The 17,591-nt window shown below is 36.5% G+C and overlaps 1 protein-coding gene across 3 annotated transcripts; it reads right to left on the minus strand.

Annotated features, from left to right (window-relative positions):
* Window positions 1-2,149: 2,149 nt before the first annotated feature.
* On the minus strand, window positions 2,150-15,895 carry prel (preli-like). Of its 3 annotated transcripts, none has more exons than XM_067112960.1 (6): window positions 15,330-15,895; window positions 12,238-12,349; window positions 9,439-9,646; window positions 7,462-7,581; window positions 4,108-4,253; window positions 2,150-3,345 (listed from the first exon to the last, which is right to left on the minus strand). In XM_067112960.1, the coding sequence occupies exons 2-6, from the start codon at window positions 12,324-12,326 to the stop codon at window positions 3,246-3,248; spliced, it is 663 nt and encodes a 220-aa protein (XP_066969061.1). In that variant the 5' UTR covers window positions 12,327-12,349; window positions 15,330-15,895; the 3' UTR covers window positions 2,150-3,245. The 3 variants fall into 3 exon arrangements, with proteins under 3 accessions (XP_066969061.1, XP_066969063.1, XP_066969062.1); XM_067112962.1 differs by having other exon boundaries at window positions 15,513-15,813; XM_067112961.1 differs by having other exon boundaries at window positions 15,200-15,344.
* Window positions 15,896-17,591: the final 1,696 nt, after the last annotated feature.

Here is a 17,591-nt window from a genome sequence, read left to right on the forward strand (position 1 = left end):
AGTCACCAGAAGCATATTCAAGGATATGCAGGCGGTTGGTATCTCAAGGTGAATCCAGCCAGCACAAGGAGCAGTTGAAAAAGAAAAACCACAGCTAATTTCATTTTGGGCAGATACCGGTTGCCAAGTTGTACGTCAGCACTTACTAGCTGCTATCAGAAGTGCTAGGAGTCTGGGGACCTCATCAATTAAATCACAATCATAACATACAAAGTCCTTAATCTCAATTCTCTGACATCAGGTAAGCAAGTTGTCTAAGCAGTTAACGAGATGCTTTGTTCTGAATAGACAATAAGACTGTTCACACCCTTCACAATTCCTTGAACAATGGTAAAAAATAATGATCAAAAACAAGTAATCCTAAAGTTGCTTACCTTTTAAATGCGTTAATGCTTTTCTTGCCTAATGGATATGGAATGTCACTCAAAATTACATGTATCTCAGGTTGTCTTGATACCACAAATTCACAAGAAACATTTCAAGTATGCTCAGAATCACCAAAACTGAAAGTCGAAAAGCTGTTTTTACCTCTGATGTTATTTTCCCCATAAATATCAAATTATTCACAATGAACTGCAACCATTTTTCTTTTGATAACACTGATTAAGAAACCCGTATCAAGGACTGCACTATCTGCATTAATGATGAATTTCTACCAAGCATTCACTTTTATTAAAGTACTTCTCATACTTTCAAGTTGACGTCTCAGTGCCTGATGCTGCTAACTCAAAATGGAATTTAAAAATGTTATTGCTATCTCATAAGCAAAGAGCAAAAACAGCATCAAGAGGTAACATACCAAGATTTAAACACAAGGCTTACAATCAAAATTATTTTTAAAAATCTAATATGCTCACTTCTTCAAGGTGTCTAAATTTCTCTCTTGATATACCAGAAATGCATGCCTTCCTCTGTGCAAAAAATGTGTCACCATGATTTTTTCAGAACAAAATCATCATCATTATCCTTAGGTAACTCAGAAGGCTGTAATTCATTCCAAACTTCAAAAGCTTTATCCTGCAAAGAAAAGTAAATATATGCAATGTTCAAGTTTAGTAAAATTTTGCAACGAATTAATTTCTCCTCTACATTCTTCATGACAGCTTTTCTTCTAATACTGGAAGCAGTGATTGAGGTTATTAACAGTTGTTTGAGATTCAATTACATATAAAGTTGACACACACTGTCACAGTACGGAAAAAGAAAGAAACTCTAGCCAAAATGCTATTATAAACAAAGTGCTACCACAATGTTAAACCCAAATATTATACTGGGATTCATCAACAGTTGATTGACAGATTGATTATGAACTTTACATAATAAGGCCAAGCACTGGAACCTATCCTCATCAACAGTATACATAAGTATGAGAATTAAATGAATTGTTGGTGAACAACTAGAGCAAACTGACGACAAAATACAGGAACACCCACCCCCAAATCTCAAGGACTGGTCTGGCTGCAACAGGGAACAACAAACAGTACACAGTGATCACTAACCAACCAACAATAACATCAGCTCCTTTATTGCAAGCCTCACCTACCTTCCAACCAAAACGAAGCGTATCATGCAACCAACATCGTCATCATCCTATCACAAAATATTGGCTCAAAATGGGAACAATGATGAATGTTGATCACTTTGATCACAAAGGATTTTAGTTAGAGAGTCATTAAGCTGTATGTACCTTTGTTGCACTTACCAGTCATGATGAAAAGAGTGGTGGTTCACCAATTGTGACTTGCACAGATTTATTTGGGAAGGAATTTAAAATGGCCAGTGCTGAATCTGAAGTCTTCATTACAAATTCAGCAAAAGCTTTACATTTGTCTTCCAGAGTCTAGTGCAGATAAAACAGGTGTTGGGTACAATACCATCGAGTTTGATTTGTCAACTCCCCAACTTGTATGGGATAGTTTCTTAACTGGGTCTAGTGCATTTACACGTGGTTTTTACACACTTTCCAGTTTAAGCACGAATCAAGGACCAACCTTACAAATTTTACTCTGCCAATTGGCTCCCAGATTGTTAGTTGTTCCTTATGTTCACCATAAATGGTTTTGGCCTATCCGTTTTTAAACGTCAATTTTTCTCTGGGATTCTACAATGCATTCACCACTGGTAGTAACTAAAGGTGAAAAAAAAAATGTTTTTCATGAGCAATTTATTCAGTAATCTAGCTATATCAGAAGAAAGAATACATTTTCTCCAATGCCTGATTATGAACATTTCTCAATTCCTTAGTCACAGAATGTTTTCTAATTCAGGTCTTATACTTACTTAAAAAGATATTTTTAATCCTTGAAATACCTACGTTAACTCTTACAAGCACATGGCAAAATTAGCAATAGCTTTTCAAATGACTTAAATCCTGAAAAAAAGACCAATAATCAATAAAAACCACAGAAATGGTGCATTACTGAGCATTGTTATTTTTCAGAAATGAACTGGATATATCTTTCAAAAACATTTCTTAGTTTGATATAGCACAACATACTATGTGAAATCATCTTGGCCTTTCAGTATAAAAATGACTAATCACAACACAAGAATATGGAATGATGAACAGACTTCTCCGGTTATACAATCTGGAATAACTTACAAAGGCTTTAATGGAATTGCAAAAAATTCCACAGAAATGATGCAATTTACAAAAACCAACAGGATCTTAACCCCAAGACCTCAACTTGCTTCTGTGAAAGAGAGAGTTACTCTTTGGGCTTTCGAAAATCCATTAAAACCATCCTTGGTTCATCAAAGGCTGATGGATTTCTTTATGAATTGACAGCCAACTCAAGCTTTTCCAAGACCATCTGACCTCAGGACGGAATCTATCCAGCAGCAGGCATTACTCTTTCATGTGTGTACCACTTTAAAATGAGATAAGTAGTGGAAAGCTAATAACCATGCCTTGTGTTGGTGAAAAGTAATATACCTGTTATGTTTTGTTCCTCAAGTCCAAAACAAAGCTGTCACTTAAGCTGCAATAGTGCCAATACTAACCACATCTCCTTACGTAATACAATGAAAAATGTCTACAATGAATAACATCTGAAAATGTACATATCTACAGTCAATTCACCAATACTCTATTTTCCTTTAATACTAATCAATTTATTAACAACAGCAGCATTAAATTCTCTAGTAATAATTACTGAAAGAGTAAATTTCATACATGATACAGTATCTTCAAAAACTTTTCCTTAAAATGAATATCACCTGAAACTCTTACAGCACCTATACAATCAACTTCGAACACCTTCACAGGCTGCATAAATTGGTCCTGCCTTCTCTTGCGCCAATTCCTTTGCCCTTTTGGCAGTTTCTCTCGCTGCATCTTTTAACCTAGAAATAAAAAAATACTGAATTAGACTTCTAGCAACATTTGAGGCTCCGGTAATTATCAACAAGTAACAAGGCATGCCTACCACTACATAAAGGGTCTTCAGTGAAACCAAAACCAACACAGAGTTTCCAGTCAAACACAGTAGTCTCCTGACTGCTAAGGAATTCTTAGCATTCCTTGATAATAGGTACTTTGGATTCTGAGTACAGCATTATACCAACAAAGGAGGACTATTATGATAAAAGACAAAAGTGTGGTGTACTCAGTTTTGTCAAAAGTGTGAAGGAGGGAAATACATAAAAAAAAAACCTTACTACTTGATAGTAGGTGTAGGTACACTAAAGAAGCCATTACTTATAAGATTCCTCAAATCATTGAACTGTACCTTCCTAACTGTGATATTGTAATGGGAAGTTAATGCCTCGACCAAGTTGTCTGGTAAAACTGTCTATAACAACTGACTTTAGTCAAATTAAAATGACTATGTTACCACTTTTCCCATATTTGGCTCCTCAAGTGATGGTATATCACTTGAGGAGTGCTCTCTTTCTTCTAGACAGCTCGTGGGAGGGATAAATAAGAGTTCATGACCAGATTAAAGAGCCCCAAATTGAGGGATGGTAGATAAACTGTAGTCAGATTATAAGCCAGGAAGGAGTTTGGCAATGTAGCTAATGACAGCCATGTTCATAGTCATTTTGGTCTGACTATAGCGTGCCTTGATCACACAAAGACCTGTATGTTTCCAATACTCGACAAACCTTTGCTTTCTTTCTTCCAGTGTCATGTGGTGACTCTGAGTGGGATCAACAGCACTATCAGGAGCTGGGAAGAGTCTATTTAGGGCATAAAGAAATCCAGAACTGGCCTTCTGTATATTTTTCTTGTAACGCTCCAATCCAAACTTCTGCAATATAGAAAAAAAAAAGGATTTCATTAATGAAAAACATGAATATAATCTTTAAAAAATATGATGAAGAAGCCTGTTTGCAAATGAGTCCTATTTAATGAAAAGCAACCATATTTTTTTGGCAACCACATGGTGAGTATTCACAGTGACTCAATTCACTTGCAGGCTTTAAACTTTGAATGAATTATCATTAATAAAACAGTTGCTCTGAAAATTACCAGTAAATTTAAAACTTGCTCTAACCCCTAAAAATGTTAAGCAATAATGTTGTCTAAACTGCTTTCAGCTCAAAGCTGTGCCCAAAATATTGAATTAATCTTATAGTCATTAATTACAACTGTAGCATTTACTCAATAAATTATGTGATTTATGACTATTCCTAAAATAAAGTCAAAATATCCCCTCCAATGGCAAATGTCCAGTAAAAAGTAGAAGTACATGATCAATGGTATACCTATGACCTATTTTATAGACACTGTATACAGCTACAATCATGAGGTTCCCAAATCTCCCTTTCAGTAGGCTAGCCTTACCAAGAATACAAGTTACATCATCATCATCGATTAACCATCAAATATTGTATGCTGGCAGTTTCAACTTTCAAGACAGCCAAAGGAAACAAGAACTAATAAGAAACTCTTAATCAAAGACACGTGTCCCATTGTACGGCAAAAACAACGGGTAAAAAGCTGATTTACAAAACATGTTCTGTATTTTCTTTATTCTTGGAATATAAATGATTCAAAACTTATTCAAAACCATAAGAAACCAGTGTTTTAATCAAGTATCATTTACTTAGGCATTTGCATATTAGATATGCCTCATTTTTCTTCATCTCATTAATCTCAGCTTGAGCTGCCATTTTAAAATGGTGATTAACAAGTAACTGAAAAGTCTACAAAGAATACAAAGCAAAAATTAGTATTAAAAACAAACACAAAAAATTCTAGTTAAATTAAAACCATGCTTTTTTAAATAAAAAAGCATAAATTACACCGATCACCAATGTGAGAATCTAATAATGAAAAAGTCAAGCACAGATCAAATGTGTTTAAGCAACATTCATTTACTAACAAAACTGTTCCAAGCATACAAAAAGCAGCCTGTCAGATTTGTCATTACAGGCTGCATGGGTGCTTTGGTCAGTTTGTTAACAGAAAAATAAAATATCTTCATTCACGGAAAAACGCTACAAGCCCACATAATAGCACAATGACAAAAATTACACATATCCCTTGCTAATTACTGTTTCTTGATGAAAATGAACTACGTTGGAATTCTCATCCCTAAACCACCTTAGCCTGATCCTAAACTAAAATCAGAACTATTTTCTCACAGAAAATGAAAATGTTCTTAGGAGAATACCAACAGCTTTCAATCATCTACAAAACGTGAAATATTGAAAATGATCCCATAACTTCCTTACCCACAACAAGTTCTTTCAAAAGAAACTCACAAGCATTCACTTACATCAAATAAACAGGCACAAATGTGATACGTCATAAGAGTAACATTTCTGGTGGTAAGTGGTAGTTAGCAGTTATCAATATAATGTCAATCACTGTTCACATACATTCTAGTTCCCTTTTATCTGAATGCCTCAAGACTCAATGGGGTGGCAGATAACTGGAAAATTCAGATAACCAAGAATAGCAAAATAGTTTAACAGGAGGAATAAATTGTACTATACAGAGACTCACAGATGTTTACTGTTCTTATTACAGTACTGTATGATTTTTTGTGTTTTACCTATCTTGTAAGCATACCCAGTGTACTGCAACTGGCTACATTTTTTGTTAGGCTAAACTTTAAAGGCCTGTATTGCATGGATTTTTGGAAGAAAATGATTTTGCAAATATATATTTGGAATTGAACAAATTAATATTTCAAATTCAATGAAATTTCAAAACACCACTTAGGAAAGGCTATCAATTATTTCATATCGAATAGATGTTCACTATCAGTTTAGCAAGTTGCTACAGGGTACTGTATTGTGTTGGCTATTTGCCAAACTTGGATACCTAACAGATTTTGTTAACAAGAGGGGACGGCCCACCTGTCCATTAAGTTCAGAATAGAATAGGATAGAATACAATAGAATATAGAATTTAGGCCACAGGCCAAGCACTGGAACCATTGAGGTTCCACAGTGCATGCATAATTTTTGGATAAATAAGATTCAACATTTGGCCCAGGCAAATTGAGAAACTGCTCAAATTTTGTGGCTATTTATTTAAAACTCAATGTCTTCTCTTAACTCATTGGGTCAAAAATGCAGGCACCTTTGGGCCTAAAGTAAGTTGGAGATTTGATACAACATTAACCCCTCCAAAGCAACTTGCATCCTATGATGCGCAATAATGGCAGAAGACAACTATCAGTGCACATACGATAAATCCTTATTCTGCACCATGATATTTGAACAGACTTTGAGAGAAAACATTTAAATCACTTGAAAGGGCCATATATGACTACATGGCAACACTCATATCTCAGCTCAGTGTCACAAGGAAGAACAGTCTCCCGTAAGATTTCAAGGGGGAAGGTACTGCATCTCCCTGTCTCTGTACATCTCGTATATATTTGTCCACAAACAAACTCGGAAATTGTCACTGGCTTTAGCTCTTATCTTTTACGATATTAAGCGAGCTGTAATCATAATTTTTGCAAAATAACGTACAAAAAAATTAGAGAGAATATGTATAATTAGCTAACTTAGCGTATTTTCAAGTGTCTCATAAAATAGGCCCATGCAAGGTTGGAATATTCATTTTCAAATTCCTATGGCATGTACAGAAAATTTTAAAAATTTTCCTTTATATACCATGAGCATTTGAATATCTTCCTCTTTCTATTCATGATTTTTTTTTAAATTGGCAGACCTTAAAGTTTGCCCAATCATGGGATTTTGTTAATATATATATATATATATATATATATATATATATATATATATATATATATATATATATATATATATAGCCAGCTTGTAAGAGTTAATTGTATATGCTTAAGCATAAACAATACTTTACCTTAACTTACAACAGCTGTTAATCCTACTGAAAAGTTTAGCTTCACAGAATGGAAACATTTTCTCTTAATTCACTGAACACCAAAGAAATAACTTCATTATATAAAACTCTTATAAAAATCTTATCTCCACAATGAAATACATTCATTGTAAAATACTGTATAGCATAATTACCTGAATGGCGTACCCAAATCCAAAAATTTTAGAATCTATCCACGCCTGTCTTTCAACCACTGTCCACTGTGAATTTTCTGAACTGGGCCTGTAAGTCACCTTCTCCACAACAGTCATAACCTGCAATACAGAAGAGTATGGCATTTTCATATGGGTAGAAGGTAAATAACATTGTAAAGCAATTTCAAAGAAATTATACTACTCATTACACAAGAAAATAGTCAACTGGTCGGGCCTAGTCACAAGCTGTGTGCTGTGTTAATATAATATTGAGAGAGAGAGAGAGAGAGAGAGAGAGAGAGAGAGAGAGAGAGAGAGAGAGAGAGAGAGAGAGAAAAATTTCATTAAACATTCTATCAAAGCTAGGAAGGAGGTATGCAACAGATGAGGTGTGACATGACATTAGGGAAAGCAAAGAGACACATGGTGCTCTGAATTAGAAGACCTTCCCTCTGAAGACAAAAGCATAGATACCTCTTTGACCGAGGACGGATCAGACTAACGAAGTATGCATCCTGCATATTGACAGAAAACATCCAGTCATCCTTCCAGAATGCAGCTAAGCCTGAACTGAATGACTCCATTGAAAAGTGAGTAAAATCAGCAAAGCCCCAGTAGATTTGTACAGTTTGCTTAATAGCATCCATCACATATCTCAGGAGATGGGACTCAAGATAAAGGAGAACAGCAGAAGTAACAAGAACATAGTATGCACAATATTTTAAATAACCTTAGGCAAATAAAGGATTAATAAGGTTTTATCTTGCCAGTAATTAGGTAAAATGATTTCTCACATACGTTCTGTAAGAGTAGGAGTTTAGTAAAAGACTAAACAACATAAAGAACGGCATACCAAAAGGTAGTATGCTGAAAAAGACTTGAAAATAAAATAAACTAAAACTGCATGCAAAAGTAAGTTTAAATATTGGTCTAGTATCATCTGTATTACTATATGGAGATGAATTATGTGTGACAATGAAACTATACAAAATATTTTGTTGATTTAAAAATACGCTTTAAGAATATTAGGGGTCAGATGGCAGGACAGCATGTGAAACAGTAAGAAAATTATTCGAAGTTCAAAGGATAGAAGAGATAATAATGAAGAGAGATATTGATGGCTTGCACATATCCTTTGCACCACCCTGGAGAGAATAGAACACAAAATTATCTGTTGGACTCCTGTGGCCAATAGAAAAGTTGGAAGACTCACGACCTACTTCATTGAGAACTATCAGATCAGAGGCTAGAGACGAGTGTCAAGAATCTAACTGATGCCCCTGGCACTAGAAGGCATTAGAAGCAATGTTGATAATAAATACTGGCCTAATGGTCTTGAATACATATGGTGTAAGGTCCAAAACATTTTCTCAAAAATGTATGCCCTTCAAAAGCAAGAAATACTTGAAAACTTGCAGATCACAAGGCTTAGCAAAAATAAAAAAATGTCCGCAAATGGAAAGCCTACTTTTGTAATACCTGGTGCAATAATTTAAGAAAAGTATATTAAACAACTTACATAACACGCCTTCTGCAGAGAGCTTTCAACACTATATTATTTCATATTGAAACTGAGTTTATGAATTAGTTCCTCAAATTTCATGGTTATTTTATATTATACAGTACAACAAACTTGACTAATGAATAACATTAACAAAAATTAAATGATACTTTTTGTGCACACAGATAACCAAGTGGTACATTCAATAACTGTTGACAGCTTATAGGATCTTCCGTTTTAAATCAACACACTTACAGCTACAGCTTATAGGATCTTCCGTTTTAAATCAACACACTTACAGCTATCAGTTAAGACCTCCAAAGTCAGCAGTAAGATTGTCTAAATGCAGTGATTATAAATTTCCTAGACCATCCATTACCAGAACGTCAGTGGTGACCCAGTAAAATCCTAAACAATAGATATATTCACCTTATTTTCAAGGATACAATAAAAAAAAAGATGAAAGCAACATTTACCTTTGTTAATCCAACATTCCTTGTATATGTGCTCAATTCTTTCTTCTCTGGGTTGACAATCGACTCTTCAATCACGTTGACATTTCTGCTATTTATAAATCGTTCACCCCACTTTGGCAACCGGTTGGTCTTTGTTAACAGCCGCTTCGAGTGAAGACAATTTCCGACCACTTTTCGCACGACAGTGTCTTCTGACAGGACATGGGTGCTGTAAAGGAAACATTTTTTTCAATTCTTGTACTTTATTCTGAAATACTGTATGTACCGAAATAACTATTGGAATATGTTTTTATTATTATGCTATAAGAATATTTTATTCTTTATAGACACCTTGTCAACCAACTTCATCAGTCCATTCTTTAATGAAAATTCAAATGTCCGAGCCCAACCTTTTTTATATACGAGGTGTGATCATAAAGTATCGGAACTATTGCTATAGTAAAGGAGCTAAAATACGTAGTATGAGGCCACCAGGCACAGGCTGACCTAGACCCCCAACTGTGCAGGCACTAAGTTTTTAGAGTCCTAGCTCACTTCCACACTTTACAGCAGTGCTTGGAAGGAACGTGTGTACATGGTCACCACACTGACTATGATGGAGAAAGTTGAGCAGGGAATCTGCATCAGATTTTGCCAAAAGCTTGGTGATAACTGCGCACAGACCTACGCAAAGTTGCAAAAAGTGTATGGAGACGAGTGTATTAGCCGCACACAAGTGTACGAGTGGTTCAGAAATCTTCAAGATGACCGACAAAATGTCAATAGTGATGAATGTTCCAAGACCCGCAACCAGCAGAACTGAGAAAAACAGTTTTCTTCTACTTCAAGGGAACTGTTCATCATAAGTATGCTCCACCTGGTCAGACAGTAAACAAGGAGTACTACTGTGACATGTTGCGGCATTTGCAGTATGCTATTCACTGGAAAAGGCTGGAATTACATGCATCTGGTGAATGGCAATTGCACCATGACAATGCACCTGCCCATTCAGCGCAGCTTGTCGGCAGTTTTTGACCAAGCACAACCTCCCCCAGGTTCGACAGCCACCATATTCCCCAGATCTCACCCCTTGTGACTTTTCCCTCTTTCCGAAAATAAAATCCCACTTGAAAGACGACGATTTCAAGACGTCAAGGAGATCGAAGTGAATGTGACCAGGCAGCCGCCAATTATCCCAGAAAACGAGTTCCAGGAATGCTCCCTTCAATGGAAACAGAGCTGGATAAAGTGTGTGGCTTCCGAAGGGCACTACTTTGAAGGAAATTACATGCTAAAATGGTACGTGTTGTAGTTTACTTTTTATAGCACCAGTCATGATACTTTACGATCACACCTTGTATAGCTAAGTCAAACTGCCACATTGTAAAATAAACCCCTTTTAAACAACTGAAATGGCTTAAAAGGATTACCCAACATTACTCTCACCATGCATTCTGCTGTAAATTATAGTTACTTGCAGCTAAGCCTAAGAAGAATAAATAGTATTGTGTTTTTTGGTATTGTATTGTAGTTTTATAAAAATTAACTTTATGAAGTGAAAATTTCATTTATTTACCATAATTCCCTCATTAAGCAACTGAATATTTCAAATGAGACAGGATATGATCATGCTTATATTGGTTTTTATTCACTAATAATTACTGACAGCTGCTTTACGTTAATGAGATAATTTTTTTTATTTCTGATTGTCTCTAAGGATGATTTTAATATTTCTGTCTATACATACTTAGCTTTTGTGATAAAACTTTTCCTGCAAACCCCATCAATCACTTAGAGCATCAATCATGGTCCAAATGTCCCCAGACATGTTTTTTCATCTTGTAGACTGAAGCAGAATAGCTATAAGTAACTTTTTCAAGCAAGAACACATTTGAATCCTCGGTAAACTGTAATCATCCTCACTACCCCACACAGACTGGACATGATACACTGCAGACAAGGGGCTGGGAGGCGGGGATTTTGCGTATGAAAGGTTTTTCACTAAATTGTTTTTTTGTAATTAAAACTGTTTTCATCACAAACCCAAAAATGATAAAATATTTTTTTTTTATTAACTAGATCCCACTGTAAGGGGAACTTATTCAGCAAAATCTAGATGACAAAGTTGTCAGTTCTACGACTGAACACCCGCTCGTAAGTCCTCCAAAATTAGCTAAAAGCTTACACTACCCAGACAAATGTTAGTATCTCTTTTTGTTCCAAAGATTTAAAAAGCTTTAGCAAAGCATACTACCCTGCAGAACTAAATACAGCATAAGTCAATTATTATTAGTTTTAAAAACCAATAAAAAACAAATAGCACTTCTATTCTACTGAATGTTTTTGGAATAATTTTTGGTTTCTTACTTTCACATGGTTCAACTTTTTATTTGCCTGAGTCTAATCCATTCTAGCTTTCTGTGAACAATAGAGCAATCAAACATTTCTTACTGAAGTTTTCTAACTCTCATTCAACAGGCTAAGAATGACCTGAAAAGTTGACACATTAAACATGGTGTAATGGGGATGTGTCCTGTGCACTAGCACATTCAATAACGTGTTATGATTCCCAAATGGGACTTGAACATTAATTGTAGAATATTTCTTAATTACCATCACTGGCAAGAATGGAAAAGATCCCATCCGCCATGCTATGGCCTCATTCACTATTTACACCAACAACAGGCCTAGCAGCCCCCCAGAAGAAAAGAACTTCAAAGAACTATCTAGTACTTTGCAGAAACAATGTTTACTAATATCACCAATACTACATCAAAGAGTGATCAGATTATTACAGTAGTAGCTATACACTACGCTTACCTTTCAGGGTTTGGATAGCGCTGCCAGATACCTTGAGCGACTTGCTCCCACGGAAATTTAAAAACCGTAATGCTCTCGTGAAATTTCATTTTGAAAATACTGGAAAATCAAGCTGGAATAGAAAAAGAGGAATATTCTTTAAGACAAAATTTAACACAACCTTTTGAATATGAAACATTAAAATCACTGTGTTACATAAATCCAACCTTATGGTTATGCCTGACCAGAAAGTAGAAACGGGTTGAGCTGAGCTTCTAACTCAGAAGAACAGATCAGAACTGCCCTTAGGAAAGTACTTGCTGCCATGATGAGAGAATAGCTTCTATCTCACCTAGCATATGTCTAATTTCTAAGCCTTGATGAGCCGAGACAAATTCTAAAAACTAACCAGTAAGAGGGGCTGGAGGATCATTTCCAGAAAAATATTCCCTCAGTCCACAAGCTCCAGACACTACGAAAACAGATATCTCTACCCATCGGCCTGGCACACATCCAGTAATACAGACATCAAGTGATTAAGCCGTTACCTTTGAGCCTAGCTAAAAAAACATATTCACAGCGCTCCTACAATTTGCACAACAATTCACAAAATTCATTTGTAACCGTGATTCTTCTATCTACCTTTTCCTTTTGATAAAAAATTTATCTTTATAAGTGTTAGTTGTAGTGCGAAGGCAAGCAGCTAGTTTGGTCAAGTTTTCTATTGCTAATCCAATTACCATTCTGGATATTAGAGTAGTTATTTGCCAAAGTACCAAGCTCATAAAGCTTTACCCACTCAAGTATTATATAATGTTTGAGGGTTAATCAAATTCAGAACTGCCAGATATCGATCTACTTATTAAATTTTGTGCTGTTACTAGCGTTAGTGTAAGTCAACAGATGATAACTTTCCCTATAAGTGAAGATCCTTGGTGTTAGCACAGGTTTATCATCATCACTGATAAGCATTCAACAAGGCTATACGACATTTTAGTAGTGCCATGTTTTGAGAGGCTAGAGGTTCCAGCCATCAGTAAAATCCTCTATCACTTTCCAATTCACAGGAATTGTTAGTGTTGGAGGATTGACAAAAGGCAACCAGTGTTGCTTCAGGCACCACTGAAGCAAATGTTGGTGGATATGCAAATAAGGAAAGAATATCTCTAGAGGTGACAGGTGACAGAGGTGGCTTCCTGATCTGAAAGGCAGTTGGATGGATTCACTGCTACCATGTCATTCAACACTCAGGTAGAGGTAGTCCCCGGTTAACGGCAGGCTTGGTTAATGGCGATCCAGTTTTACAGCGCTTGTCTAGCGACAAAAATCGGTAACTTTCGGCGCCGGAAACTGCTGATTTTCGGTTATCATCACACCCTCAGCACGGAACCCCCGCCGATAACCGAGGACTGCCTGTACTTCATCTGCTGTTTGGGAAGAAAATCGCAAATTCCCAGTTTATCAAGATCCCATAATTAACATATAAGCAGTGAAGTCACTCCCAATCAAAAAGCAACTGCGTCTTGGAGGATGCAAGGATCAGCCAGTCATTAAGATACCATAACAAGGCCAAGAATACATGTGAGGCCGTAACCAGACAAACGCTGAGCACTACTGAAATAATAAGACTGTCTCGTTACTGGTGAAGTAGGTAACAGAGCTGGGGTTGTTTACAGTTTCGTTTGACAGGCCACGTAACACCTTCTGCCGGAACTACAATAACTCCGCCAAGGTAAGTAGTTCCGCGACGCGACCCCACGTGCCCCAAGATCTGACCCAGTCTCTTGCCAGTTTGCCAAGATGTCGTCCATCCTGTCCGCATCCCTCCCACATGCCATTTGCCGCTGCAAACCCAGTGACTATACTCGACCTAGCAGTGCTGTGCAATGACGAACGATCATTACTCGTGTTTTTAATGAAGAGTGGACTTATTGGTGATTTCAAAGCCTTTTTGGAATTTAAGTTGAGTCGATTCAACACCCACCAAGATGCGGCCTAATTTCGCTGAAACCTGACACTCCCAAGACGTCGCCATACAGACAGATTCGTCAATTACACCCGTCCCTGTTCCACCAGTTCCAGTCATCCAGATCACGCCAAAACCAGCCGTCCCAGCCAAAATGCGAAGAAGAATCGAGCTGCCGACCGAAATTTCCAATGATTCCAACTTCTACTGAGGTAAGTGCGGTTTCTTATTAGTTTATGGCTACGCATTTTACTGGCTTTCTTGGGGGGTCCGGAGAGGGGCCAAGCCCCCCCCCCCCGGCTAGGTCAGGGCACGCTGTCCTGTGTAAGGTTAGGTCAGTTCGTTCTGGTTAGGTCACGACCTTGCATTTTGGACGAATTGTGTTAGCTGGCTTTACTGGGGGGGTCCAGGTTAGGGCACGCCACCCTGTGTTAGGTTAGGTTAGGTAACGTCTGGTTAGGTCTGTCTGTTATGAAAATGCCTTATCAAACTAAACCGTAGGTGCTCCCAGAGCTGTGCTTGCAAGACCGCTAATGGACTGGCAACTGAAAATATGCATTCCTCTGAACTATCAGAAACATGATGCTAGGATCCGTAGCTAATACGGCAAAACTGTAACCAGTAAACACAACTAGGTTACGTTAGGTTGGTACTTTTAGGTCATTTGTCCTATCATTTCCTAGCCATCTTTGCAGGAAAAAACCAAATTGGTTTTTCATGCAAAAATGGCTGGCTGGAATCTTATGAAAAATTACCAATTCGACCGTGAAATTCATTGGAATATAGACATAAATTAATAAAATTATTAACAAAATATCTGAAGCCCGAAGGGTGGCTTAGCCTCGCCATGGAACGACGAGTTTAGGGAAAGGGGTTACACTACAGGAGCCTAACCCTACACTATGATAAACTGGCCTTTATCTGGCAAGACAAAATTCAATTCTAATCAGAAATGGTGCAAAATCGTTTAGAAATCTAACCTAAAACACACCAGGATGAAATAGACGAGTTTCTTACGTGACAAGTTCTGCATCAGCCACACCACGAGTTGCCGGCCACATATATATGGCCTCAATTTTAATAGAGATCCAAAGCAAAACTCCACAAAATCTCCTTCATTAACAAAAAGAGCCGTTCCCGAACTCACCTTTGAACCAATAGTGAAGAAAGGCAAATTTAGAGCGGCTGAATAGAAAAATATTGAACGGAAGCCTGTTAGTGTAGCAGCTCCATGTTTACTTCTTGCGGAAGGCCGAATGTGACGTCATCGCAGGGTATTATTGGACAAGGAAGCAGCACACACGGCTAAATGTTTACGCTTTTTACTTACCACTCAAATAACTATGGAGTTTTCTTCATTAATAACAAAAAAACTTATTTTTTGACCAAATATATGATCAACGGCTAAGGAGCTCGATAACCATTGTAAATAGTTACAAATTCTTAAGCGAATGGTACTTGGAAAGTTGTTCGATGGCTGTTATCTGATGAGATTAAGTCATACGAACTGCCTGTTACTGTAACTTAAAACAATTATGAAAAAAAAATGCAAACATATAATTAGGGGAAAATTGTGCTCGAAGTAGAACAAAAAGTACGCGAGCTATATCAACGATGAAGATTTTAAGAAACTGGATAATATGCAGTTACAACTCTGAGAACACTTTAGCCAAAGTTCACAGTTCTCCATTCATTGCCTGGGAAGTGAGGACTGACATACCTAGGCCGTGGTGAGGACTGAGGACTGACAGACAGATTGGATTTATAGCTTCTAATTAACTCGCTTGGCTCCCCTGGGAGCGGATTAGAGATTGATGAGAGACACGTAGAGCAGAATGGATAAAAATAACTTTACAAAAAAGCGTTTTTAAAATGAAGACCAGCTGTTAGCTGGAGAGATTTTGGCAGGCCCAGTTGGGGTCCTTTTTTTTTAAATAACTTTTATTGGATGCGTAGCAAATTTATTATTTGAAGGTACTTCTACAACAAGCTTCTTTTCTCCTGCATAGAGGAAATCCTTTATTATTATTATTATTATTATTATTATTATTATTATTATTATTATTATTATTATTATTATTATTATTATTATTATTATCAATACAGAAAGATTTAAAATTCACTCCGTTGTGGACGTTTTCATGAGGATATTTTCTTTTCTATTTTTTATATATTTTATATAATTGTATTTTTTTTATTGTGTAGCAACTTCAATTATGTTTTATTTTTCTCATCTTGCTTTAATTTTTATTGTGTAATAATCTAACTTCTTCCGTTCTTTTGATGATATCTCCATTGTGTTACTAATTAAGCCTTTCGTGGATGGTCAAAGAACTTCAATTATGTCAATATTTTTGCTTCATTTAACTATTTATAGGTAAATCTCTTCAGATTTTTACTGGAATTTTACTTTCGTTTCTGCATTCTGCTTTAAAAAATCCAGCACCTTTTTCTGAGTTTTGTCGTAAGCGTGAATACTCATTAGATCGCCATTTTTCAAGATTGTGTACTTTGGTAGGCTATGCGCAAGACGTTTGTACATAAGTAAACTCCAGTCTTGCAGTCTTGTCTTTGATATAATCAACTTAGTTTTCCTTCAGTCTGGCTTGTTTGAATTAGTTGTTTGTGTGTTGTGATATGCCTGTACTCTTCCTGGAGACCCGTAGCATTCCGGCTTAATTTCTTAAAGGAATATCTTCATTGTTTATCTTCACAGGAGTTGGGTACATTTTGAGAGAGGAAAAGGAGTTGGAAAATATTATTTACTTCATTTCCCGTTTATTTTCGTAGATATTCATTCTCTGAATTTCCTTCTTTAGTCGCAGGGATAGATTTCTTTTTAAGCCATGAGGATGCAGCATCACTTAAGTGATAACATCCATATAGGCAAAACTAATTGCAAAATATGGAGATTTCGGCCTGTCTGCAGTAGGCTATACTCTACGAACACTGTAGCCTAAAAGAGTATTATCGCCAAAGTACAGTTTTATTTTTTATATTTTTTTCTGTCTTGGGTGTAAATTGAAAGGAATTTTTCAGCGATTTTAGTCAAATCTAGATGTACATTTTTAACTGGTTGCCACTGAGTTAGACCTATGGAAGGCTTTTGGGATACCTCAGCATACCACCGAGAGCAGTTGTGCAATGCAATGTCTAAGAGCGTATAATACACTACAGACTCTCCCATATTTAGTACCATCCGTGCACATGATCGATAAAACAAAGATATTTCTTTATAAAAAGTTCAAAGTTAAACATATAGCAAAATATACACACTTAACATTTGACTGACACCTTTATGTAGGATTCTAACCGTTATATATGATTCTAATTTCGTTTCTGTGTGCGCTGTGTAGTAAGCTACGTAAGTCAGCGTGCAGCATATGATACCAGTTACAACTGACCACTA

The sequence above is a fragment of the Macrobrachium rosenbergii genome, chromosome 12 (genome assembly GCF_040412425.1).
Source record: "Macrobrachium rosenbergii isolate ZJJX-2024 chromosome 12, ASM4041242v1, whole genome shotgun sequence".
NCBI lineage: Eukaryota > Metazoa > Arthropoda > Malacostraca > Decapoda > Palaemonidae > Macrobrachium > Macrobrachium rosenbergii.